This window comes from Salminus brasiliensis, chromosome 2 (genome assembly GCF_030463535.1).
Source record: "Salminus brasiliensis chromosome 2, fSalBra1.hap2, whole genome shotgun sequence".
Lineage (NCBI taxonomy): Eukaryota > Metazoa > Chordata > Actinopteri > Characiformes > Bryconidae > Salminus > Salminus brasiliensis.
Window position 1 is genome coordinate 33,819,155 of NC_132879.1, and position 26,701 is coordinate 33,845,855.

At 41.9% G+C, this 26,701-nt stretch overlaps 3 protein-coding genes and 1 non-coding gene across 7 annotated transcripts; 3 read left to right on the top strand and 1 right to left on the bottom strand.

The window, feature by feature from the left end:
• The first annotated feature begins 347 nt into the window (after positions 1 to 347).
• On the top strand, positions 348 to 17,309 carry fcsk (fucose kinase). 4 transcript variants are annotated; one of them, XM_072672427.1, is made up of 23 exons: positions 348 to 462; positions 3,934 to 4,085; positions 4,295 to 4,345; positions 4,836 to 4,961; positions 5,068 to 5,140; positions 5,223 to 5,320; positions 5,583 to 5,663; positions 6,511 to 6,630; positions 7,365 to 7,536; positions 7,619 to 7,725; positions 8,072 to 8,173; positions 9,985 to 10,158; positions 10,363 to 10,436; positions 10,522 to 10,880; positions 11,213 to 11,429; positions 11,512 to 11,678; positions 11,775 to 12,002; positions 12,293 to 12,436; positions 12,646 to 12,765; positions 14,925 to 15,112; positions 15,236 to 15,335; positions 15,852 to 16,075; positions 16,195 to 17,309. In XM_072672427.1, the coding sequence occupies exons 1-23, from the start codon at positions 381 to 383 to the stop codon at positions 16,279 to 16,281; spliced, it is 3,246 nt and encodes a 1,081-aa protein (XP_072528528.1). In that variant the 5' UTR covers positions 348 to 380; the 3' UTR covers positions 16,282 to 17,309. The 4 variants fall into 4 exon arrangements, with proteins under 4 accessions (XP_072528528.1, XP_072528527.1, XP_072528529.1 ...); XM_072672426.1 differs by having other exon boundaries at positions 14,925 to 15,335; XM_072672428.1 differs by lacking the exon at positions 16,195 to 17,309 and having other exon boundaries at positions 14,925 to 15,126; positions 15,852 to 15,941.
• A 2,890-nt stretch (positions 17,310 to 20,199) lies between these two features.
• commd9 (COMM domain containing 9) lies at positions 20,200 to 22,259 on the bottom strand. The gene is made up of 6 exons (XM_072673816.1): positions 22,179 to 22,259; positions 21,596 to 21,721; positions 21,375 to 21,514; positions 21,207 to 21,241; positions 20,985 to 21,088; positions 20,200 to 20,883 (listed from the first exon to the last, which is right to left on the bottom strand). The coding sequence occupies exons 1-6, from the start codon at positions 22,227 to 22,229 to the stop codon at positions 20,746 to 20,748; spliced, it is 594 nt and encodes a 197-aa protein (XP_072529917.1). The 5' UTR covers positions 22,230 to 22,259; the 3' UTR covers positions 20,200 to 20,745.
• A 972-nt stretch (positions 22,260 to 23,231) lies between these two features.
• On the top strand, positions 23,232 to 26,406 carry rpl18a (ribosomal protein L18a). Its single transcript, XM_072673817.1, has 5 exons — positions 23,232 to 23,319; positions 24,574 to 24,753; positions 25,174 to 25,303; positions 25,798 to 25,907; positions 26,260 to 26,406. Exons 1-5 carry the CDS (start codon positions 23,302 to 23,304, stop codon positions 26,350 to 26,352), a joined length of 531 nt encoding a protein of 176 aa, XP_072529918.1. The 5' UTR covers positions 23,232 to 23,301; the 3' UTR covers positions 26,353 to 26,406.
• Positions 25,410 to 25,543, top strand: LOC140550489 (small nucleolar RNA SNORA68). The gene has a single exon (XR_011979184.1). It is a non-coding gene; the product is annotated as a small nucleolar RNA SNORA68 (small nucleolar RNA).
• Positions 26,407 to 26,701: the final 295 nt, after the last annotated feature.

Genomic DNA, 26,701 nt, shown 5'->3' on the forward strand with positions numbered 1-26,701 from the left:
GGTCGTGTCCGAATAGTCGACTGACACGTCCGTTCCCGTGCTCTTAGTGATCTCCTCTCCAAGCGGATACACAAGCTGCTCTCTACGTCGACAAATGTACTGACCTTCTGAGCTAGAGCTCGGGCAAAAGGGCGAGCAGTCAGGAAATGAAGTTTTTAAGGACGCAGCCTTACGCTCGGTCACAAATGGCTCATTGCTCCCTACATAGGGCACTACACTGAGCACGAGCTAAAGACTTATCCACCCAAACTAGTCCACTATCAGTTCACAGAGGGTTATTTGGGATCGAGCCTTAGTCAGACCTGCCTCTCCATTGCCGCGAGATCCAGTAGCTGTGCCTACTCACAACACCTCGCGAGACGGAGCAGGACCAGTGCGCTATGACATCTAGAGAGCCTTTCAACTGGACTGTGGTGGTCCTCACCTGCCAGCACAGAGACAGCGTCTATGCCTTCCAGAGAGGTAAGAGGGCGGAGCTGCCGGTCGGCGCACTTCGTTTCTGGGATGCGTTTCCTAAAAGCATAGTTGCTAACTGCGCTAGCAGCTTACAGAGGCTGGCCGGTGCAAGTGTTTCCCAAAACCACAAGACAGAACTAGACGGATAGCCTCGTTGGTAACTTGGTAACGTGAACTGGACCGTTCACCAACACTGCTGAGGAGCTTAGGCTAGGTTCACACAGCAGCTAGATAGATAGCTACCTCAGTGTCAGGTACAGCCCCATCTTTTTCCTCATAGGGGGCAGAGATGTGTGGTCTGTGTGGCAGTGTGAACTGCAAAAACACACCGAATCTGACATCTTCAGGTCCGATTCAGGGCCGCTTTCACATGTGGAATTGATCTCCGAGACCTCTCCGATGTAAGGCAGCGCCCCTCAGTCCGAGCAGCCAGGGTTCAGGCTCTGTCTTTATCTGGACATCTCGCCAGTCCTCATAGATGCGCCCTGAGGAGGAGGGGGGGAGGCAGCAGGCAGCAGGCAGCTGGGAGGGATGGGGTTCAGTGGTGGGACAGTGAGGTAACAGGGGGTGATGTCAAACGCGGCCACAGGAGGACGAGGCTGCAGAGCCAAAAATAAAAAGGTAAACAAAAAGCTTAAAAGTTCGCAAACCTAAAGAAGTGACTTTCTACAGCGAGCTCCGACGCATTCTCGGTGATAAGCCCAGCTGTCAGCCGCTGGATGTCCTTGTTAGCTCGTGATGTTCTCGAAGATGAAACCGGAACTTCAGGTTAAGCGGCGCTCTGTTGCGCATGCGCGCCGGTGTGGACTCTACCTGTTCAGACGAATCGGATTTAGGTCACATGTGAAAGAGAGTGTGAACAGACCGAAAACTTCGGATTTAGTGAGAAAATCAGATTTGGGCCTGCTGTGTGACTCATATTGAAAAATATAGAAAAAAAATTATTGATCAAATATTAAATTATCATTATGTTATATTGTAGTATTTGTGAAATATAATTGAAAAATGTATGTATCATATTGTATAATGTATTCATTTATTAATCCACTTATGTTTTGTCTTAGATTTTGTAATCTTAAGACTGACAAAAATAAACGTATTTAATATATGAATTATATTAAATTGAGTAAATTGCTCTATTTCGAAAGATTAGTGTTTAAAGTCTTGTTCATGAAATATTTACATAGATGTTCAATGTAAATGAGCTCAAAGGAAACATGGCTTCATGGCTTTAATATGAACCGACAGTTCTGATAAAGTCTATTAAATGATACTTTTTCCTGTTGATGTCATACTGATGCTTTGTTTCTTTAGAGTACTGTACTATAATGTGAATTATTTAAAAATAGATAAGTCCACAAACATTTAACATACAAGTCAGTAATATGTGATGAAATATATTGGAGTAATAGCTATGTCAGATTAGACATTTATAATGTACAGTTCTTGCCGTGTCTTGTTCAGAAGACTGGTAACGCTATTCGCTCAATGCTTATCAACCATTATTCACGTTCTTGCTCGAGTTTGTAGGTCCTTTGGTGAGGAGGTTAAACAAATTGAGTCATGGCCATATTTGCACTATGTGTGATTCTGGTGGTTTTGTGTTCTGAAAAACAAGAAATAGAAAGGATTGCTGGTTTCTGGTTGCTGCTTTCATTTCTACATTTATTAGGTCTGCCCTATTTCCCTGGACCACATTTTAACAGGACATTGGTTGGCACCAGAGCTTTGTATCAATGTGTGTAAGTCACAAGCCATGTTCCTGACGATCCTGAGCCCTTCACATCTAAAAACCTGTGTATGGTACTCTTAGTTAAATATGAGGTCTACATCTTAAAGCTCTGAGGACACGGCTTGAGTTCCTTACCAGACAGGATCACATGAGATGGTACATGAAACAACAGATGTAATGTAATAAAGAGCATGCACTTTGCTCCCCATTGTTAAAATGCCACTGACAATTCTATGCAGGCAATGGCAGGCCGGCAAAACTAGGCTTGCCTGGTTTTTCTTGTTTGGGTGTGTTAGCTAAGTAACGTTAGCCGAACTATGCTCTCCCAACATTGTATCACTTCAAAGTGTTTTTGTGGTGCAATTGCAGAACGTCCTGCAAGAGCAAGAGGTGGTTAGGTAGACTATCCATGGAGGGTTTTTGGTTCAAGACAGGTTCAAGACAGGTTAATCGATCAAGCAGGCAACTTTTCTTAGCTCTGAATAGGGAGACCGTGCTCTTGCTGTGAATCTTAATGTATTAGCCTATGTATTTGTTGGATGGGAAAGGATGGTGTTTACTTTTTTATACCTATTTTAAAGATATAGAAGAATTTTGAAATGAGGAGGTCTTATGCTTGTCTCATATGAATTTTGTTCAGCTGAGACTGAGGTGAGATCAGCCTAACCACAAAAGAGATGAAGCCACTTGTGAGATATTATTTTAATAAAAGTGAGAAAACCCAAGGGCTGTTTCTCAGGTGCTGAATTGCAGAAACAGGAGAACATTGCTTGAGTCTCACAGTGGTCTCGAACAGGACTTAACCATGTGAAGGAGAAATAATGAGACTACAAGAAGAGCTTAACTTGAACATTCCATTTCTCTGGGAAGGGCCAGCTAGAGGAAGCTGGGGAATCGAGCAGATACTAGGCAAAATGCTTAGGTAGGCCAACTTGAGAAGGCAGTATTGCCGACTGGGAGAAGATGAGGAATCAAACGGAGACTAGGTTAAAGGCTAATGATAAAGCCAATACAGGGCTGCCTGGAGAAAGCAGAAGGGCCAACCAGAGGAAGCTGGACAAGTCAGCAGGTGATAGGCTGAAAGATTGTCACTGTGACATAAACCAGCTATAAAAGCTTTCATCATTTCAAGAGTTCTTTTTTTCTGGGCCTAAGTCATATACATACTATTTATACATACAACGTAATATGCTCAACAAATGCACTCTTTTAATGCTTTTGTGTATATCATCGTTTTACATTATATGTGTAATTGAACTCTTTTCAGGTTATTACCAACTGGACTGAAGCAGTTCCTTCAACAATTCATGTCTTTAAGAAAGTAAGAGTGTAGAAATGTATGAGTAATTTGCTGCTTCATTGAGCCAATTATTTTACATTAAGCTAGGCTTCTGCTTTGCGGTTGCTTGTTTCCAGTTCGTCTAGCAAATGCAGTTGTATTCATAAAATACATGAGAATAAAATATATGAGACTACGGTGAGACCCGTAGATTGCGGCACATTTTTTAATTGTGAGCTTCTAGATCCTTTGCAAGGGTGGTGATCGATACCACCCTGGGCCTTGCTGGCAGGTCCTTGAAGGTTTTGCTACAGCAGTCCTAAAAGTGGCATCATCATCATCATCTGCACAGTCTGCTTGTTCCAGCTCTTAATATAGCTTTCCAATGCACTGTTATTTGGCCGCTGAAAATAATAACAAGAGTCAACCTAAGTGTGATCATTGTACCATTGGTGTATTTTCTTAGAGTTGGAGATGCGGCAGCAGCGTGGGGTTTTACCCCCTGGAGCGCTGCTGCTCACCGTGCCCGACCCACAGGGGCGTATTGGCAGTGGAGGAGCCACACTCAATGCATTGCTGGTGGCTGCGGAACACCTTAGTGCCAGAGCTGGATATACTGTGAGTGACTGAGGCAATAAGAACCTTACTGTATTAGTTAGCTTGACAAATTATTAGCATAATAAATTAGATAAAGTGCTAAATGGTTTCCTAATGGGGAACTGAATAATCTTAATGCCTGCTTTCTGATGTGTTTAGTACACAAATATAGTGACACCATCTTTACAAAGCACCTTTGTAATAATGTGTTGGGACACTTCTGCATGTAGGTGGTGACAGCAGATGTTCTGGATGATGCACACATTCTGATTCTGCACACGGTAAGATGAGAAATTCTGCACCAGGAATGGATTTTAAATAATGATTTTTCAAATCAGGTGAATGGTGTAAGAATTACAGCAATTTTAATGTAAGTGTTACCGGGACCCAGAAAGTTTTGTCTATGTGTTCCATGTTGGCCCCCCATATAGACCCCCCCCCTTGGTCTGTGATGGGGCCAGGAGGGGTTAAGCATGGGCCCAATCTGGGTACACTGCATATGGAACCTAAATGGGACCCATGTGGGATTAAGGTGGACTGAAACGTGTGTAAATGTATGTTATGTTATGTATAAACACACTCAGAGCTCATCCATGCCCACCTGGAACCCACGTATGTCATGTTTCACCTATCTTTAACCCTTGTGGTTTGGAAGCTATCTTCAGTTAGAAAATAGTATCTAGGTGGAAAGGTTGAAAGAAAAGTTAAGGTCTGTCTTCATTTATCTTTTTTTTTGGCCCTTAATTGTGAATGTGTGTATGTGAATGGCAGGGCAGGGATTTTCCCTGGGATGGCTGTAATAGAGCGTTCTGCTGGATGCCCACTAAGACGACTGAGCAGTGTATCGAGGGACCTGTCTGTTGCTTAGACATGTTGCTGGATTGCCTTTCAACTAAGGTTAGAAAGTCATAAATACACATTTTAATGCACGACACGTTTCATGTCGGAATATGTTTGTCCTGTATGTTTTGCGGTGGATAAACTGGGCTCTATTATGTTTTAGGTGTGCATTGGCTCTCCACCAGGTGTCTGGGTGTGTAGCACTGACATGATCCTGAGTCTCCCTTCCACTCAGAGTAAGATCAAACATTACATTGTGCCTCAGACACACACATATGCATGCACACAGATTTAAATGTTTAATAATTGTCTCTGCAGAGATATCTTGGGAAGGCTTCTCTGGAGTACGGGTCTTGTCCTTGCCTGGTGATGTGTGTTTTGCTGCAAACCATGGGGTTTATGTCACTGATGCAGCGGTGCGTATTAGGAAATGTAGTACACACTGAGGCTGACACGCATTGGATTAGATCACAGATTCCCAGCCCTAGTTCTAGAGTTTTTCTTGCCCTGGACATGCTGTTTGAACACACCCACTTCAGTTCAGTTAGGGCTTGTTAATGAGCTGATTAGCTGGATCAGATATGTTAGAAGCAGGGGGGGGTTGTCAAAAATGCTGAACAGGTGGTCTCCCGGGAACCACCATGCTCAAAACAGTGACATTGAGGTCTGTGTTGACAGGGTGGAGTGCGTGATATCATTTATCGGGGTTCAGAGAAGAAGATACGCTCTGCCACTCTGCCTGATGGGAAGGTTCCTCTGGTATGACAAGTTTCCCTTTAAGTCAAACAAGCATAACTGATAAACAGTGATAACTGTAATATAACATGTCCCTAGGAAGCTATATTATAGGAGAAGATTGACTTGTATTTAGATACTGATCAAGTATAATGTGTGGTGCTCTGCGTATGTACATATATATGTTTACATAGGATAAAGGGGCCTCAGAATAGAAAACTGTATTTACCCTGGCATACTTAAATAATCTGCGATGGAATAATGTCCTGTAATTCCTGCCTTGTTCCCAATGATTTTGTGTAGGCTCCAGACCCACCGCCATCCTGGCCAGGAAGAAGCAGATAAGAGCATAGATGGATGGATAATTGAGTAGTAATAGTTCAGTACATGAATGTGATTCTTTATACCTTATATACTGTCTTTTTATTCAAAAGAAATTCTGCCATAATCAAAGCAAAGTTCCAGAAATCCCCAAAAAGTCTTGGCTCATTTCATTTCCGCACCAAGACACTAGCGACAGCCATTTGAACACAATGGCTAGTTTGGGAGAATTTGGAAGCAACACAAAGCTGACTTGGACAAGAATAAATTGGAAGAAGTTGGAGAAGTGGGTGCTAGACTAAAAGCTGATGTGGTGTCATAAACTATAAAAAAGAAAATCACTCTACACTAAGGCAAAATAACAGGGTTGTAAATAAGCTTGTAAATAAGCTTGTAAAACAGCGTCTGAGCATTTTTGGCCTTAACTGAAGCAACATACATAATACTCAGAGAGAACAAGTTAAAATACTGTACAAATACATGCAATGGCACCTTTAACGCAGTTTGCGTATATCCATGTTTATGCTATGTGTATTGTGTCGCGTTGCAGGTGTCTGGTCCTGTGTTTTTCTCCAGGTCTGTATCTGAAAAGCTGTTGCAAACTCATGTTACTCCGCCCCTGGATGGCTGCACTTACCTAGGCATGGACTCGGGTGCTCCCCCGCTACAGGTACACATCAGAGATGGGCACTTAAGCTAATGACTTGAGTTTAAGTCGCACTTAACTCACATACAAATAGACTTCAGACTCGACTTGCAAGTCATCCCTAATCACCCCTGACTCGACCCGACCAGAGAAGCACTAGCAATAGAATAGGACTCTCTGGAACTGATAAACATGAACCTATTGGCCTAATGTCTAATGCCAGGCCTGGGGTAGAGGGGTATAAATTCCCCCAGCATTGAACTGTGGAGCAGTGGAACTGTGTTCTCTGGAAGGATGGATGGACGGATGGATGGTGCTCCATCCAGTACTTTTGGGATGAGGTGGAGTGGTGATCAATTGACGTCCTGACCTCACTTACGCTCTTGTTGCTGAATGAAGTCACCTCGCCACAGCAATGCTCAAAATCTATCAGAAAGCCTTCCCTGGACAGTAGAGCAACTAACTTACTCTAACAAAAGTAGGATAACTTTGCCATGGCCTCTTGACTTCCTGTTAGTGCTAATGATTGACTACAGCTGGTTGCTTTTCTCTGTTCACATAAAAAGGGGTTTGGTCCACATGTCTCTTGAAGACATTTATATATTGGTTGTTTATTTTTACAACTCTACAGACTCTGAACATCACTGGTAAAAACACATGGATGCAAATACACACAGAGTGAACATGCATGCCCTCCTTCGTAAATGTTTCTCTTACTCCTCTCCCTTCTCTCTTGTTGACTTTTTATCTTTCTGTAGATCTCTCTCTTTCTGGATATTCTGTTGTGCCTTTGCTCAGAATCAACTGAAACAGAGTTTGTGAATGCAGAGAGACCAGGATGCAGTTCACCTCTGGGTCCACAGGGGGCAGCAGTGAAAAGCGCTCGATCTGTGCTGTGGAGGACTTTGAAGGGGGTTCCTCTTTCTCTTGGTACTTTCTTTACACTCCTTGATTTTCTTACTTTTGCTCCACTCACATTTATCTACAGCGGCGTACATGCATGTTTTTGCAGTTTACCTTCAAGATGGGCAGTACGATTACCTGACAACGTCAGGGAGAGAACATGTTGTACGTCTGACACAAGCTGGGGCAGAGAGAGAAACCCTCTCACACATACAGGTGTGCCAGTCTTCAGTTCACTGGTCTGTATATTAGTTACAGATTGTTCTGTACATTGCATGATTTTATTTATTAATCTTTTTATTGTTTTTAAAAGACACAAACAGCACAAATACATTGAAATAAATCACAGTTTGTAGTCTTAAGCTTTAATTACTGGAAATCTTATTCTGGAACAGTAAAATTAGAAGCACATAGGTAAAAAAAAACAGTTGCCATATCTCATCTAAGTTGAGAGCAGAGCATCTATGTATCTATACTGTAATATTAATGGATAGAGTTTAGAATCTAGTCAGTTGCTGTGTTTAAATTATGTATTGTTATGTATGCATCTCCCTTCCTGCAGGATTTGCAGTCTGTGAGTGAGGGCAGCAGGGTGATCAACTCAGTACTGGAAGGCGACGTGCGTGTTGCAGCAGGGGCAGTGGTGCAACACTGCCACTTACAGGTCAGTGTTCTTGAAGCCAGACTTCTTCATATCTCCAGAGAGTCTGGTGCGTTACACCACTTGATGCGGCCTACTTTAGAGCAACATTGTGTAGCAATTGTAGCTTAAAGCAACAGCTTCACTGTCCTACAATTGGGAGAATTTATATACAGTTGTGTTCAAAATGATTCAACCCCCCCTGCAGTAAAGTGTTGGACATTTATTTCTTATCTAATCAGATTAAATAGTGACATGTGTAATGTGTAATAGACAAATGCAATCTAAATCACAACAATATTTTTTGTTGTATATTTCTAATATACCAACAAATGCCCTTTTGTGATATCCTCTTTGACAAGATTATTCAACCCCATAGTTACATACATCATTAGTACTTAGTTCAACTCCCTTGGGCAGTAATGATGTCCTTTAGACGTGAAACCTAGCCTTGACACAAGTTTTTTGCAGCGATCTACAGGTATCTTAACCTATTTTTAATGGGCAAAAGACTCCAGTTCATTGGCATTCTTGGGCTTGCATGCTGCAACTGCTCTGCAACCAGAGATTTTTTATGGGATTTCAGTCAGGCAATGCGATGGCCACTCCAGAATCTTCAAGCCCTTCTTTTGCAACCAAGCCATGGTAGAACTGGAGGTATGCTTGGGATTGCTGTCCTGTTGGAAGTTCCAACAAACGAGCCATATTTTGCTTGCTCTCTCTTTCGTCACAGCTTACACCTGCTTAGGGGTAGGTGTAAATATTTAGTAGCTACAAGCACATACATACTAGATTGTGTGGAGCAACCTGTTTTTTTTTTTTAGTAATAGTAAACCTGAATTTAGCAAACACTTATGTAACAACTGGCCAACTATTAAACATACATATAACTAGTTCAACTGGGCCCTGCAGCAAAAATTCTTGCATAATACTGCTTTAACAGAAAGAGAGTGTTTGAGTAACATACCAAAGGATCACAGGCCACCGCTTTGGTGGTGTGTAAGAGGAGGTGTGAAAAGCCCTTTGTCCATCACAACATCCACTGCAGGAAGCTATTCACTACTGCTTACATAAGTGTGTCTACACAGAAGTGTAAATAGCCAGTCAGCATGCAACTGAAAAACTAAAAAAGTTGTGGTTAGCTTGGGCAGAGCATCTGAGGCTATATCTTCACCTCTACAGTAAGTTGTTGGGACAAAGGTTTCTGCTCAGTTTAAACATGCAGGCATTCAGGTCAACACTTTGTTAACCCTTTTACAGTAGGTCTATTCAGGATTGTGAATACTGTCTAAACAAGATTGAGTTCTGTCTAAAGTCACCCCCCCCCAGCAACTGGCCTAGCTTCTGTGTTCAAGCACCAGTACAGTACAGTTGCATTTCAGAATGTCAGAGAGCTATAGGTACAGATCAAGCTTTGACAGTGTTGGTGTAGAAGCAATACTCCCAGGTCATGGAACCATCAAATTCCATCCCATTAAAGGAAAGGAAGACAGTCAGAATTCAAATCTGCACCAGTGGCACCCTAAAGACACAACAGTATGATCAAGGCCTCTTGATTATTGCTTAGTTTTCAGCACCCTGCAGGCCAAATCCCAGACCATGCAATTCTCTCCAATTTCAGTCTTGGATTTCAGCTAGTAATATGGAGTAGGGACTTCCTGTCACATTCCTGATTGGGGTGTAGGGTGACAGGACTCTGCATATGTATCTGCGGTTTTAGTGCATGTTTAATTGTGCATTTGTGGGGCAGCTAAACTTCAGTAAATGGAACCAAAGAAAAATCTGTTAATTTGAGGCCAATAGCAAATGATTTGATGTTGTGATTTGTTTTCTAGGGTCCAATTCAAGTACACTCTGGATGCCTCCTGTCAGGCCTGGATCTGGCCTCGTCAGCTTATGTACAGCGCATGCCTCTGACTAGTAACATCATCCTGCAGGGGCACAGGGTGCAGCTGGGAGAACTGAAGATAACAGCGTTCACAGTGTTTGGGGCTTGTGACAATTTGGAGGTACTGTATGTGTCACTGTGTTTAATATATCTGTGGATGTTTGAGACATGCTAAAGTTGGGTCTCACTCTGTGCATAGTGCACCGTATTGTATACGGTGATTAGTTGTACTATTATAAAACTATGATAAAAAAATGGGGATGATTGGCGTATTAAATATTTCGATATTTAGATGTTCTAGTCATTACTGTTCTGTTCCCTCCAGGCCCGTAGTGATGATCCTGCTAGCACATTCCTCAATCAAACATGGAGTCAGTTCTATAACTGCACCGGAATACAGTAAGGGGCACAGTAGATTCCACATCACTTAAAAATTTGAAATCAGTACAGCCAATGCATTAAAAGAGGCATGTGTGCAAAACAGGCCTGAGGAGGTGTGGGGCACAGAGAGCAGAGCATGTCGCAGTCTGCTGGATGCCCGCTTGTTTCCAGTGTTCATGCCAAATGGAGGGCCAGTGGGGCTGGAGGGAGTGAGCTTTCTTCTGGGAGGCTCTGGGAGCGTGGAGAGCTGGAGAGCGGCTTGGCGACTCTCCCTCAGCGAGGTGCTGTCTCTGACTGACCAGCAAGGAGAACTGCAGTGGAGAGAGAAGCTGTTCTTCAGCGCAGGGCGGAGAAGAGCTGTGGATACGCTGAAGGGTCACACTGACCACAACCTGCTGCCTTCCATCAGAGCAGCAGTATTGGAGGGCCAGCAGGGGGAGCTACTGCAAACGCTGGACTCTGGTGAGGACGGATGGAAAGTTACTGCACATAATACTGAATCTAATGTTCCCTTGTGTACAGAAAAAAAATTGGGAGTGCCCAGGTAAGGGACCCAGGAAGCACGTCCAACATGAGAGATATGGCTGTCCTATCTATTCCAGCCAGCTTGACTCTTGATATTACAGGCGTGCACAGATGCAGATCACCGCCTCCATGCAAAAATATCATTGGTCAACAGTGTCAACACCGTAATGACAATAAATCTTGTCCCTCTATTAAGTGTATATCTTCATCTTTCTCTGTCTGTCTGTCATTCTGTTGTTCTGTCTGTCACTTGGTTCTTCCTGTATTAGTGGCATCCGGCAGTAGCAGTGACCTGGGCATAGCTGCACGCAGTCTTGCATGTATCGCAGATGTTCTGGGCTGTCTGGCAGGAGAGGGCCAAGGGGGTTTGAGGAGTGGACCAGCTGCCAACCCCTCTTGGGCCTCCGCCTTTAGGCTGCTGGAGCAGGGCAAACTGGCTGATGGTGTGCAGGAACTGGCCAATCAGAGAGTCCTCTGGCTTAACAGGTAAAAATCCAGAGAGTGGAGAATCTGAGCAGTGAATCCTAGGTGTGACTGTGAGACCAGTTTATATTATCGCCCCCTACAGGCCAGATCTACTTGTACGAGCTGCCAGACACTATGAAGGTGCAGGGCAGATACTTCTGAGGAAGGCAGTGATGTCGGCACACGATTTCGTGTTTATTGGCCAGAGTGAGATGCCGTCTATGGGGGAGTGGCAGGAGGTGGAGTGTCCAGCCAGACTGGACCTCTCTGGTGAGTTAGCCTCTTCTGCATGACACTGCTTTTCTGTGGCCTGTGGCTTTCAACAGACCTTGCCACAACTTAACCATAAAATTTCGGACTCTCTAGGTGGCTGGAGTGATACCCCTCCTATTGCGTTTGAACTTGGTGGTGTGGTAGTGAATGTGGCAGTTAAGGTGGATGGAAAACGGCCAATTGGGGCCAGAGTCCGCCGAATTCCAAAACCACATTTAGTGTTGGTGAGCACTAGCGGCCCTCCAGACTGCAGTGTGACAACAGAAACAGTGTGTGAGGTGCTCGCTGATCTTAAGGACCACTGCCAGCCTCATGCTCCTGGTAAGGTGTTATGTCAATTACACAATATTCACTTTTTTATTATCCTGTGAAAAGACACATATTATATCAGAAGTCACAAAACTCATAATATTATAAGGCCAATTACATAAAATGACATCAGCAATCCAGTTTCACTGCAGTTCACCACTCCAAGTTTGAGAACTACTGTATGAAGCCACACATTCAGATTTAATAACAATAATTCAACTATATTGTGATTTTGCCATATTAAGCATGTTTGATTTTATTTGTGTCACTTGCTCAGAGCTCTGTGTGTGTGTGTGTTGCAGGTGCCCTTTTAAAAGCGGTGTGTGTGTGCAGTGATGTGGTGTGTCTTTCATCTCCTCTCTCTCTGGAGCAGCAGTTGATGCAGCGCTGGGGAGGAGGGCTGGAGCTGCACAGCTGGTCCCTCCTCCCTCATGGCTCTGGCCTGGGTGAGTTCTCTCTCATGCTGTTTGTGTGTGTGTGTGTCTCTGTGTTTGTCATTACTGGACGATGACTGCATAACAGTGTTGACTGAGTACTATGAACAGGACTTTTTGTAATATTTTAAGGTGATTACAATTGTCATAACTTTCCTCCAGGCTTTTTGATCATGTTAAAGTGATTAGCACCTTTACATCTCTGTGTGTGTGTTGTGCAGGTACAAGTAGCATCCTGGCAGGTGCAGTCCTGGCAGGTGTGTACAGGTGCACTGGGCGGAGCTATGACACCAGTTCTCTCATCCATGCTGTTCTGCATCAGGAGCAGATACTTACTACAGGTAAAATGGCCTTCATTTGGAAGTAATTTTGTAGTGACGAATGTTCAGTGCACCAAAACAGTCCCACAGTGCATCACATTTATAGAGTACAAATTAACCCGTCATAATATACACATAATATATTACATTATTTGGTTTGAAGATTCATGCACTGCTCCTCTGAGGAACTTAGATTGTTTATGCGACACACTCTCCATCACAACACACACATAACAATGTGTCAGAAATAGCTCACTAGGAATTCTGTTGCTTTTAATAGTGCTCTATATAGGGATCTAGATTTTCACATGTAGGGGATAGTGAGTAAGGCACAGTTTCGGACGCAGCTATGGATTTCTCGCCCACAGGCATCTAAAGTGTGGGAGTATTTTGGACCGAGACCCAACAATGTGGTCCTCTGTAAGCTTTGTAGAGTGGAGATGGTCTATTACAGCAGCACGGCTGCTAAGCACCAGCTTTAAAAGCTCAAGCATCCTGGAGAGCTTTGTCAGATGGTAGTCTTCACCGCCCTATGTTAAAAATTCCTGTACCACTACACCATGCATTATCTAACATTGTTATTAGGCTGTATATTTTTCTGTTTACTGTAATGGCCAGTGATTACATGTTACCCCAGTGATGGAACAACTCCAGGTAATACCCAAGTTTGAAGTCTAGTGACTTAAAGGGTTGCTATGACATAAAACAGAGGTTACCTGTTAACGCTATATTATATTTTTACTGACTTCCATTGAAAGATCAGAAGTTTTTTCTTTTCTCCTCTCAGGATGCCATTTTTTGAGATATGAGTTTTCTTTTTTATCAGAATCAGAGAATCAAAATTAGAATCAGAATCTCTTTATTTCGCCATGTTACACATACAAGGAATTTTACTTGGTGAGAGCAACACAAGTATGACATGTAACAAACAAACTGTTAACAAGTATTACACTAAGAGATAAAAATACACTAAACAATAAGAATAATAAGTAACAATAAAGAATAATAAGTAAAAAAGCACTAAAAAAAACAATTATGGACAGATAATTATTTAAACAGAAAATTAACATCTGAACAGCTGTGCAAATAATCATAGTGCAAATGTTCTGCATGTTATGTATCAGTACTGTGTTGCAGTTAAATCCAGTTTGGTTCAGTGAAATGTAGAAGCTCAGTTCAGTTATAGATTTAGATTGTAGTTTTATAGATTATAGTGTAAGGTGTCCACTGTGGTTTATGTAACAGTAACGATGGATGTCACTGGTATATTTTGTTGAAGAATAATGCCCTGAAGTGAAACCTTGTGTTGTTAAGAGAGGATGATTTAATGAAATAGTAGTAGTATAGTGCGAGCACACACACACTCCTTTATAACAATATTATTTAATAATTTATATTATTTATAATAATAAATCATTTCATGTTTGTTTAGAAATGATCGAAAACAATAATTATTAGATCAATCAATAATAATGGCATTATAAAATGCATTATATTAATATTTCCATTTTGACCTTTTTAGACTATTTCATATTATAAAGGTCCAATATTTTTTTGTAGAACTTTGCATACAGAGCTGTTTACTGAGCTTTATCTCTAGTCACAAGCTAATATGTGAGTTCACGCTAACATACTGGCTACACACTAACATGCTATGATATGATTTGTTGTATTTTTTATATTCCTATCAAATCTCCTGTGTTTAAAAGAAATATAAGAATCTGAGAAGATTTTTGACACATGACCATTTTTAATTTGATCTGTTTTAAAAGATGGGCCTGAATTAGTTGACAAGACATATGTTGTTATTAGTTGTTCTGATGAGTGATCTGTGTGTCAGCACTATGTATTACCCAGTAATCACAGTAATCTGCGATGAGCAAGATACATCAGACAGACTCACATCATGCAAAACCCTTCAATCTCACATTAGAAGAAGGGAAAACCTTAACATTCAGTGGAGGGCAATCTGAAAATATTATTTATATATATAAGTAATTTTACAGCAATTCTACTGGTTCATTCAACGTGAAAAGGTATTTGCATGAAACCATGAGCTTACTTTTGCACCTTTATTAGGGATGAGCTGTCATGTATCCAGGCCTCATCACTGTCCTCTTTTTACTAAAGTAAAGTTGTCCTAAAAATATATTTTTTGTCTGTGTGCTCATGTGCTTTAGGTGGGGGGTGGCAAGACCAGGTGGGGGGACTGGTTGGAGGAGTTAAGGTGGCACGGTCACGTGCCACTCTGCCACTTAGAGTGGATGTGGAGCAGCTCTGTCTTCCCCAGGACTTTCGGTCTGCACTGCAAGAGCGCCTCCTGCTGATCTACACGGGAAAGACACGTCTGGCGCGCAACCTGTTACAAGTCTGTATACTAATGTCTGTATACAACCTGTTACTAGTCCATGCTTTTATTGTTATTAATGCAGCAAACACATTCCACGGTTGTATGTATGTATGTATGTATGTATGTATGTATGTTTTGCAGGACGTGGTACGAAACTGGTACAGTCGGCTACCCTCGATTGTGCAGAACGCAGAGCAGTTGGTGAGCAATGCTGAGGACTGTGCTCGTGCCTGCACTGAGGGTGAGTGCACACACACACATACACACACACACACACACACAAACACACAATCAATCCATTTGCATCAGGGATTAAAAACAGGGTATGAGCCAGAGCAATATTTTTGTCAAAGTGTAATTGAAAACCAGAACAGAAAAATCACTTGTAATCAGTGTAGTATTAAACTATTTAAATATAGTTTGTTAATAACATTATTATTTATTTTCATTTAAATTACGTAGAATTATGACTAAATTAAGAATTCTCCCAGAGCACTGCGACTGAAGTTCACCGCTCCCTGCAACCTGGCTTGCCAAGTTGTGCAGGACCTCTTAAGCAGTTTCAGAGTGAATAGTGTTTCAGTAAATGCAATCGTGAAAACAGTCATTAGTGAAAACCGTTCTTGCTAGAACAAATGTTTCAGGCCTGGTCTATGTTAAAGCAGCATTTTGCGAGAATTGGTACTTTTTGCTCTTGGTCTCCACCTATAGGTGGGGAATGTAATTTGCTCTTTTTCCTCGTTGTGATGTTTCTTAGGGTCCCTCCCTGCACTTGGGGCCTGTATGGACCGTTATTGGAAGCAGAAAAAGGCAATGGCTCCAGGCTGTGAACCGGCTGCTGTGAGAACTATGATGAACGCCCTTCAGCCTCTGACATTAGGGCAAAGTCTGGCAGGGGCAGGAGGCGGAGGTTTCCTTTTCATTCTCACACAGCATGCACAGCAGGAGGAGAACGTACGACAGATCCTAAACAGCACACAGGTGGGAGAGAGAGAGAGAGATAGAGAGAGAGAGAGACTATAAGACTTGTACGGTTATAAATTTCCGCTTTCTGAACCAGTAACAGAGTGTTGTTGATCATAGTTGGGTGTTTTTCACAGGGCCTTGGGGATTTCAGTGTACACTCAGTGGAGCTGGACATGGAAGGAATCACCGTCCTGCAGCGAAACACAGTACATGGTCACTGACACATGCTCAGTGTGTTGGATGGATGAGACCTTTAGCATCTATTACTGACAAGAGTGAAAGAAACACACTGCCAGGTATGGCAGTAATAGCTTAAACCAAAAGAAAATGTCAGGTGCTAGTGAACAAATTTATAAGTACTTCAGGAAACCTTTTGATCTTTTTAATTGAAGTCAGTAAAAAAATATTTTACTCCAAGTCTTTGGAGTATTTCTATTGGTCCATTCATCATAAATATTTTTCACAAAAGGTGAAAAACAGCAAAATTGGAGGTTTGTGTGTGACAGCGGTGTTCTATGTAGTCATTGAATGTAAATGGGAGAAGGGAGGTCACAGTACAGTAATTTAAGTGTTTACATTTGCCTAGAGCCCGGACAGAAATACAAAGACCTAATGTTATACTGTAATATACTGTAAACCTTAATGTTAAAACTCATGTGCCCAAGATGACCTGTAAATAAAAGGTCATTCTGTATGTTTGCTGCATCGTTTTACATTAAATATTAAGAACTTGAACCTGTCTTTTTACCTGACTGGTTTAGTCTGAATGTATACTTTTTAACAGGTTACCTCAACTCGGACAGATAACTTCAGTCACTTTAGAAGGGTGTGTGCTTTTATCACACAGCACTGGCCTTCTGCTAACTATAGCACCATGACTGGCCTCACTGTCAGTAGGTAAGACATAAATGATTGTAATTAAGTAATCTTTGCTAAACTTAGTTGTCTAAACTAGTTGTCTAAAAACTTTGCTAAAGTTGTCTCTGATGCCACTGTATGGCTACATGGCCTTTGGACGTTGTGGGTATTAGAGACAATGTTGAAGGACACACAAAAAAGGAAGACTATTTGAGAAAGGCTGAGATGAGTAATAGAAATGGTCTTACAGATAATCTAACTCTGATTGACTCCTACATTAGGCCTAGTTTTAGAGTTAATTTACAACACTTTTGTAATCATAGAGCTCATTTTGTATGAAAGACACGTTTAATTGTATGTGAATCCTGAATAAATGGGTATTTCACCATAATTTGCTTTCTGAATTTTTCATTTTAATATCAGTTATGTGGTGTTGAACTAGGGTCAGTGAGCACACACACACACATTCAGAGTCATGGGCAGCCAACTCCAGCACCCGGGGAGCAGAGAGGGTGAAGGGCCTTGTTCAAGGGCCCAACAGTGGCAGCTTGCCGAGCCCAGGTATCAAACCCACAACCCTGTCATCAATAGCCCGGAGCTCTAACCACTGAGAAAGACAAGAATTTCATGTGCTGTAGATAATTAAACTATATATATATATATATATATATATATATATATATATATATACAGTCATGCCCGAAAGTATTCATACCCCTGGCAAAGTTTGACTTAAATTCACTTTTATTTAACCAGAAGTTATATTTTTGCCTTGAAACGACACAGGCATCTCCCAGGAGATAACACGATGATGTACAAGAGGCATCATTGTGGGAAAAAATATTTCTCAGCTTTTATACACATTTGAACAAAAAGTGGCATGTCCAAAATTATTCATACCCTTTGAAAACTGTCACAGTATATGGGAAAATCCAAAGTTCTATACCATTCCAAATAGTCCAAGCTGTTTTAAAGCATCCTAATTACCCTGATTCATTGGGAACAGCTGTTTTAATCAACTCAACAGGAGAAAAACAGCAGCTCTCTGCAGTTGGTTTGTGGACAGTCATGGCTAAGACAAAGGACCTCACTAAGGACCTGCGGCTGTGCATTGTGGCCGCTCACAAGTCAGGAAAGGGCTATAAAGCCATATCAAAATGTTTTCAAGTTCCAGTGGCTACAGTGCAAAGTATTATTAAAAAATACAAGAAGTTCCGCACTGTGGAAAATCTCAGAAGATGTGGTCGGAAGCCAAAAGTGACACCTGTGCTGGGCAGGAGAATAGTGAGAGAGGTGAAGAAAAATCCAAGGATCACCACCAAGGCCATCCTGGTGAATCTGGACTCTGCTGGTGGCGACATCTCAAGGCAGACAGTTCAACGGACACTGCACACTGCTGGGTTCCACGGACGCAGGCCAAGGAGGACACCACTTCTCCAGAAAAGGCACACAAAAGCCCGCTTGACCTTTGCAAATGCTCATCTGGACAAAGAAGAAGACTTCTGGTGTTCTGTTTTATGGTCAGATGAAACAAAAATTGAATTGTTTGGCCACAATGATGTGTGCACCATTTGGCGTAAAAAAGGAGAAGCCTTCAACCCTAAGAACACCATCCCCACTGTCAAACATGGTGGTGGGAACCTAATGTTTTGGGGGTGTTTTTCAGCCAATGGACCAGGGAACTTGATCGCAGTAAATGGCACCATGAAAAAAGAGCAATACATCAAGATTCTCAACAACAACATCAGGCAGTCTGCAGAGAAACTTGGCCTTGGGAACCGGTGGACATTTCAGCACGACAACGACCCAAAACACACAGCCAAAGTGGTGAAGAAATGGTTAGCAGACAAAAACATTAATGTTTTGCAGTGGCCCAGCCAGAGTCCTGACTTGAATCCAATTGAGAATCTGTGGAGGGAGCTAAAGATCAGGGTGATGGCAAGGAGACCCTCGAACCTCAAAGAGTTGGAGCTCATCACTAAAGATGAATGGGCAAAAATACCAGTGGAGACATGCAAAAAGCTGGTCAGCAATTACAGGAAGCGTTTGATTGCTGTAATAGCCAATGAAGGCTTTTCTATTAATTATTGAGAAGGGTATGAATAATTTTGGACATGCCACTTTTTGTTCAAATGTGTATAAAAGCTGAGAAATATTTTTTCCCACAATGATGCCTCTTGTACATCATCGTGTTATCTCCTGGGAGATGCCTGTGTCATTTCCAGGCAAAAATATAATTTCTGGTTAAATAAAAGTAAATTTAAGTCAAACTTTGACAGGGGTATGAATACTTTCGGGCATGACTGTATATATTGTATACATATATATGATTATATTGTATACCTTATGATGTTCATACTGGGCCGCAGTCTGGCTAATGCTCATTCCAGCGTACACCACATTCTGTATGCTGCTGAGTAACCCCCAATACATGAACGATTAGTCCATAGCTCAACTCATGGTTTTGAAGGTGAAGCATAAAACAGCAACACTCTCTTATGTTCCCAAAAATGGCTGCATACTGCTCTGTTGATGCTGTGTACATGTTATGTACATGCCCTATGACATAAGCTGAAGGTACTCTGTCTATAGTTAAGGCAGTAATCCAGTAAGTGAGAGTGATCCAGACTGAGCATTGTGTACTGCAGACAAGGGACCCACCCAGTGATGCATAAAAAATACACATAGCTCAGTACTGCTGATTGTGGCAGTCAAAGAGCTGAAAATTCATCTGGCTTGCCACCGTCCCTTGACTCAGCTAAACTTTTAGGGAGGTTCCAAGACGTCATATGGAGGTTCTGATTTGCCTGTCATGCCAGCTTACGAACAGTTCTGTCTGAGTTTAATGGTGTGAACTTCTATTTCTTAAAATCATTCAGCATTGTAGGAACCACAGGTTTAAAAGGTTTGGATATCTTCTTGTAGACTTCCCCTGCCCTGTGGCCATCAATTACTATCATTTTCAGGTCTTTATACAGTTGACATATTTCTCAATTACAAAAAAGTGAGAACCTGTCATAAAAAGGTTTTTGCATCACTTTGGTTGACCAAACTTTTGCACATTCCACATTGATGATTTTTATGTATATTTTTGTATGTTATTGAAGGCAGATAAAGTGTATTAGGATTAACTGACACAAATTGGTGTTTTGTGTTTGATTTGCTACAGATGCTGTTTTTTCTACTTCTCACCAAAAATCACAAAATGTGGCATTTAGCCAAGGGTGTCCCAATGTTTGCATAAGACTGTGTATACATTTAATTGTAAATCCCTGTCAATCTTTTCTTTAGATGGATTTAATTGAATTTTAGCTTTATAAAAAAAAGACATACAATCATTTAGTATAACAATTCATACAGTATTGTAAATTAACACAATGAAAAAATAATTGACAGTCATCGCCGCCTTGGTATTTACATGCATCAACACATACTGCTTTTGTATGAAAGGGTAGTGCACACCAATAACCAAAAAGCTTAGAGCTTCAGAGCACTTCAAGTCTTCAAAACCTTTCTGTAAAGATCACCAGGCTAGTATATTGGTATATTGATCTCTGTGTGAAGCTCTGTGCCATTTATCAGGTCCTTGAAGATGCAGTCTAGGTTCTTCTCTTCTATGCAAAATGCCAGTCTCGTGGGTTCAGGCACTCTACTCCAGATGCTCAACAGTGCTGCATGACTGATGCGCCACAAAGATGCGAACGTCTTCCTATGCTCAAAATGGGGTGTGTACAGCTTTAGTCCTAGATTTGTGGCACTCGAACAGAATGGGGAGAGATAGTGCTGTACTATGAATGAACTACTGATTCAACTGCTAAAGTTGCAGCCTATTTCCCAGCCACAGCAGACAGCTGGTCTCGGATGCGGCCCAGGCCGTCCAGCATGGTGTCCAGAGTTTCTTTGCTCAGCTCAACGGTGACTGAAGAGTCACAGGCACTGCCACTCACACTGGGTGAATCCTGGACCTGGAACATCCACACAAGTCAGGAAACATGACACTCCCTCTGTCTGCAGAATGGACTGCGTAATGCAGAGCTAAGTCAGTTTTACTGATCATTCTTCATACCTTCATGTGCAAAATACAGGTAGGCACAGCCATGCGGCTCACGGAGTCTGAGGCTGTCTTCATGTCCACCCTCCACTCCATGTCCACGAGCTGTGGCAAGGAAACTGCATACACACATACAGAACATCTGTTATAGAAGCACTGGGTTTGAATGGTGAAACCTATACAACGGTTAGTCAAGTATAATGATGAAAAGAACACTGCTGCTTTCAGCACACTTACTCTGACTGGCCAAGGCATCATTTCTCCATGTCGCGCTTAGAAAAAGGGCCACAATTATATTAACAACAAGCAAATTAACACGGATGTATGGACACCTCTTATTTCTTAGGTAAGACATTTACCTCTATGTGTAAGTAATAAATAACTTGTTAGTGACATTGTAATCACCTCTGCTCCAGCAGGATCTTCGTGAGGAGATTTTTGAGGTTTGGGTGGAAGGTGTCTGGGAACACAGACAGAATTTGTTCCGCTGCTGTTAAATTGTGGTACACAACATGATGTGAGAGCACATGCAATGCGGTCAGCACCTGCGAAAAGGAAGGCTTGAATTAAACGGCTTTCTTCCTGACAGATGAAGATGATTCTTTCATTAAGCCCCATGCGCTGACCTGCACAGCCTCACTACTGGACACAGACAGCGTCCGAGCAGTGCTGTCTATCAGAGCCCGAGACTCATGTGCCCTGGATGGGAAAGTGTCCATACATAGCTGCCGTACGACGTCTCTGGATGGAGCCTAGGACAAAACATTCAGACAGCACATTCATTAAATATTAGCAATCATACTGCAAAACCAAAGACGTTGACCCATCCCTCACTAAATAATAGAGTAAAGGAAAGGTTGAGCACTTTCGATCTATCATGTCTTTAAACCCCTTCAGAGAACAGGGATGGTCACTGTACTGTAGTGAGTGTACAGCACCAACACAGACACGTCCCAATAAAGTCTCAACAAAAAAAAAATGCCCAAATAAAAGAATCGATAAATGTTGTACATAAACACAGACAAGCATTTGCAATGTATGAGTCATGGGGTCTACAAACCTACGATACCTGACGTGAATGGACGCAGTGAACGAGGAACTACGTGTGTGTTAAACAGACAGACAGTCTGCACAGCTCATTCATTTATCTGACAGATCTACTGCCTGAAATTTATATACATCTATATATAAATATATTTGAAAGCCTACCTTTAATAAGAGCTGCAAAGAGCTGAAATGTTCTTCTACGAGCGGAGCCATCTTGAATAGCCTCTGTCACATGATTTCCCAGGGTTGGAGGACCGATCTTCACTTCATCCCTGTGTCAACAGCCACCAAGCACATGATGTGTAGATCGCACGAGGTGTGCACGGCGGCTGCGCGTCCCAACCTCGCAACCTAGAGCTCATGTCCACATATTAACTCCGCAAATTATATTTAATGCAGCAAAATGACAAATTCTTGTCATGCTGGCAGCCACTTTCTAAAAAAAAAAAAAAAAAAAAAAAAGGTCGGGACTAAAACTAAAGCTTTTTCTGACAGTGGAGGACTAGACCTGTGTAGGGGATGTGTGTTCGTATTGGCCCACCATGAGGGAAGGCTTTACTATTCCTCTTCAAGATAAGATAATCCTTTATTAGTCCCACAGTGGGGAAATTCTCAACCCCAGTTCCATACTCATGAACTTATTTGTTTTTATTTGCTATTCCCCCGGATTCAAGCCTTTATTAATTTAGACTTTATTTTCCAGTATCCTAATGTAGAGGTATACTAGTTCTAGTCTGACATTAAAAGACATTTATACGTTTTTCCAAATCCCTGTTGCATTTCAGATGATTGATTATGGCTGGTTGATCGATTGCTCAATCTGGCATGTTGCCAGTACATTTTGAATCAACCGGAGCCGGACTAAATCCAGATTTTATCTATAGTTAAAAATGTAGTTTTAAGAAATCGTTAAGTAAGAAAAAAAATTCAACACCTCTCATTTTATTAACTTTACGTTATTAAGTACGTTTGTGCATCTTCCTTTTTAAAAAAAATATTATTATTATTATTTTTATTTATTATTTTTTTTTTTTATTAATATGATGAAGCCATGATTAAAGGTAAGGTCAGTGGGGTTACCCCACTCTACATAACATATGTGAAACTCTTATCTGAAGTGTAACACGGCTGTACTGCGTTGTACAAGCACCGGTAGGTGGCGGCTCTGCGCCGCGTGTGTCAGTGTGTGTGTGTGTTTCTGTGTGTAGAAGAAGAAGCGGAGGTTAGAGGCGGAGCTCGAGCGCGCTGCTGCTTCCTTTTCCACAGTGGCAGTCAGAGAGACACCATGAAGGCGTCTGGCACAGTACGTAAATATCACTTTTACACCCATAGTTGTCGTAGTAGACGCCTGCCTGTGCACTATAATGTTGTATAAGAGACTGATCTGTCGGTAGGGAGTCGGGGGGACCGCTCATGTTCGGTATAAAAGTGTTAAATTTGATTGTAACGGGGTCGGGCGCGCTGCAACATGGCGGCCGTCAGCGCTTGTGGAAACCATGCGGTGCGCCCGGCCGCTTTGTCCATTCAGGCGATCGGAAAGAACACAGTTAACTCAAATATCTGAAAATACCCTGTCTTAAAGCTGTTTACTGCGCTAAATCATCGTAGCTCCAAGACTGTCTGTTGATGGGCTTATGGAGAGCGGGCGCTAGCAGTAGCATTGGTTTAACTAGCTAGCTGATTAACTCGCGTGCTGCCTGAACATGAGCAGCTATAACGAGGTTTAACGCGAAAGTACTGTGTTTGCGTTACTTCCAGTAACATGTCAGTATTTAGCCGAAAACGAGCAGAAGAGGCTCATTTGTTTTTTTTTCAGGTTAAAAACGATAGTAATGAAACTTCTCACCCTCATGAGTTTGGGATGAAGACAGATTGGCCTCAGTTGAAGTTAGCGTCTTAGTTCTGTCCTGTTAAACGAAGTGTAAAACCTTTCAGAGTTTTGTTAGTATTGGAAAGCTTTAGTTAGAAAACGCCTTAAAATCCGTGTGTCCTGATTATCATGTGTTGTATGTGTCAAGTTCACTTTCAAGTTATTTCTGTGCTTTTATTGGATTTTTCCACTCTTGGTTTGATTGATGCCAAAAGTGGTTGGTGTGGCGCAACAGCTAACAGCACTACCTGACAGTGAGCCACTACACCATGTGGGAGACTGGGGTTCGATTCCCAGTCTGGGTGACTACGCTATAAGAGTCCCTGGGCAAGACTCCCAACACTACATTGGCCCAACTCTGTAATGAGTAACCTTGTAAGTTGCTCTGGATAAGAGCATCAGCTAAATGCAGATAATGTAAATGTAATGTTATGAATATGGTAGATGTACAGTTTTAAAAACTTATCAAGCAACGTTGGATCATCTTGAAAACTGGCATTTTTCCCATGGCCAGTTTCTTGTTGGAGGAAAGGAAATCAGTTATTTGTGGTTAAGAGGATGACTGGTTCTCTTTTTAACCATTTAAACTATCAGAGCTGTTGGCACTTTTATCATATTGACTTGCTCTACATTTAGTTATCTAAATCAGTGTTTAACTGTTGTTTTCTTGTTTATCTCTCCTATTAGCTTAGGGAGTACAAGGTTGTTGGGCGTCTGTTGCCCTCCGCCAAGAACCCAACTCCTCCTCTGTATCGCATGAGGATTTTTGCACCCAACCATGTGGTGGCCAAGTCTCGCTTCTGGTACTTTGTCTCTCAGCTGAGGAAGATGAAGAAGGCATCTGGAGAGACTGTGTACTGTGGCCTGGTAAGACTGCAGCTTGTTTATATAAAAATTAATGTAGAGGAAAGAGGTCAAAACACTGCCTATGGGGGGCTGCACTATTTATGCTTTTAGTTTGCATGGGGTTTGATTATTGTATTGTTTGTATAAGATCAGACTAGTGAATATGCTAAATAAATGGGTAATTACGCTTTGTTAAAGCTGACATGATACTCATGGCTTTGCACAACAGTTAACATGTACACTCGCCTCTTCCAGAGCATGAAGTGTCAAATGCTCGTCATGTTATGAAAAAAAAAAACATAATAAAAATGTCCCCCTCCCAGCAACTGTAAAAACCTAATTGTGAATGTTTTTGTCCTTGTTCAACTAGTTCCTGGACTGTTGAGGTTAAAACTAATGAGATTTGTTTAGTTGACATGACGTTCCTTCGTTTATCCCCAGGTTCATGAGAAGACTCCTTTGAAAGTTAAGAACTTTGGCATCTGGCTGCGCTATGACTCCCGTAGTGGCACCCACAACATGTACCGCGAGTACAGAGACCTGACCACCTCTGGAGCAGTCACCCAGTGCTGTGAGTATGAACGCATGCCACTGAGATGTACACCTGAGATTACAGTGCCATTGCTGAATGATTTAAGATTAAATCCCACATTATTTCAAGAAAGATCATGAAATGAGTTGCACACAAACCCAAAGGTCATTATCTCCCTGTGTAATGTTCTTGCTATGTGTGCGCAAAGAAATTAAAGGACCTTGTCGCCTTTCATAAGCTGTTATGTGCCAATGGAAGTGAATTCAAGGTTCAACAAAACAAACTAGTGAAGGAATTCCCAGTCCTGGGGACCTCAAGCTGCACATTTTATGTCCCCTTGCCTGCTAGCACATAATTTAACTTAACAAGCTGCTCCTCTACTAGAGCAGGGAAAATGTGTGCAAAATATGGGGTCTCCTAGGAACAGGGGGCACCTGTGTTTAGTTTATCCAATATCTAACTGAGCCAGAATTTTGTTAATTTCAATGGGATGTTTCTATGGTTAACTCCTTTGCCCTGTGTGTTTTTTTTAGACCGTGATATGGGAGCTCGTCACCGCGCACGTGCTCATTCTATTCAGATCATGAAGGTGCAGGTGATTGCCGCAAACAAATGTCGTAGACCTGCCATCAAGCAGTTCCATGTAAGTTTTGCTTTTGTAGTTATCGTCCTCTACCATGCTTGACTGTCTAGTGATTGAGTAAAAGAAAGCCAATGCTTGCTGCTCACTTAGAATCTGGACACTAAGACGACATGGCCATGTTCGACATGTCTGTCAAATGCAGATAACCAGCAGGTCTCTCACTGGACTGGTTTTATGGCCAGCTCTGGTTAAAAGCCTGCAAGAGTAAATGGCCGGATACCTCTTCCAGATCAAGTGTACTGTCTTCCAATCTGGCGGCTTTAAAAACTGGCAACATCATGTTACAAAAACTTGTAGCTTTAAAATGACTGAGTGATTGGTTGTTAACATGGCTCTTTTCTCTGTTCAACAGGACTCCAAGATTAAGTTCCCCCTGCCCCACAGGGTTCTGCGCCAGCAGCACAAGCCCCGCTTCACCACCAGGAGACCAAACACATTCTTCTAAATTGTATGTTTATGCTGTTCAGTTTGCTGGGGAATTAAAAAAAAAGTCACAAAACTCAAGTGTGGCCTGAATTATTTGTGAGTGGTCAATTGAATAAGGACTATTAGGAGTTGATTCAGCAGCATGTAAAATCATTTATAATGAGATGGGTTCTCAATACTGTTATGAGAATATTTGTTTTCTTATCTTATTGAGACCTGTGGCAAGTGACTTTACTTGAAGTGACCAATTTCTTTGATCAGGTTCAGGGGACACCTAAAGGGTTTACAGTTGTCAGGGAATCCTAGATAGCCAGTCTCTGAGAACTCCTTCAAAGGCTTTCAAATCTGAATGCAATGCTTAAATTGTA

Bases quoted from the DNA above. Each gene is read 5' to 3' on its own strand.
- fcsk (XM_072672426.1), top strand. From the start codon at position 381: ATGACATCTAGAGAGCCTTTCAACTGGACTGTGGTGGTCCTCACCTGC. The intron at 10,881-11,212 runs GTGAGGACGGAT...TTCCTGTATTAG, and splicing joins ACTGCAAACGCTGGACTCTG to TGGCATCCGGCAGTAGCAGT. The intron at 12,766-14,924 runs GTAAAATGGCCT...CATGTGCTTTAG, and splicing joins GGAGCAGATACTTACTACAG to GTGGGGGGTGGCAAGACCAG.
- commd9 (XM_072673816.1), bottom strand. From the start codon at position 22,229: ATGGCTCCGCTCGTAGAAGAACATTTCAGCTCTTTGCAGCTCTTATTA. The intron at 21,242-21,374 runs GTGATTACAATG...CCTTTTTCTAAG, and splicing joins AAGATCCTGCTGGAGCAGAG to CGCGACATGGAGAAATGATG. The intron at 21,089-21,206 runs GTAAGTGTGCTG...GTGTGTATGCAG, and splicing joins TGATGCCTTGGCCAGTCAGA to TTTCCTTGCCACAGCTCGTG.
- rpl18a (XM_072673817.1), top strand. The intron at 24,754-25,173 runs GTAAGACTGCAG...GTTTATCCCCAG, and splicing joins AGACTGTGTACTGTGGCCTG to GTTCATGAGAAGACTCCTTT. The intron at 25,908-26,259 runs GTAAGTTTTGCT...TCTGTTCAACAG, and splicing joins CTGCCATCAAGCAGTTCCAT to GACTCCAAGATTAAGTTCCC.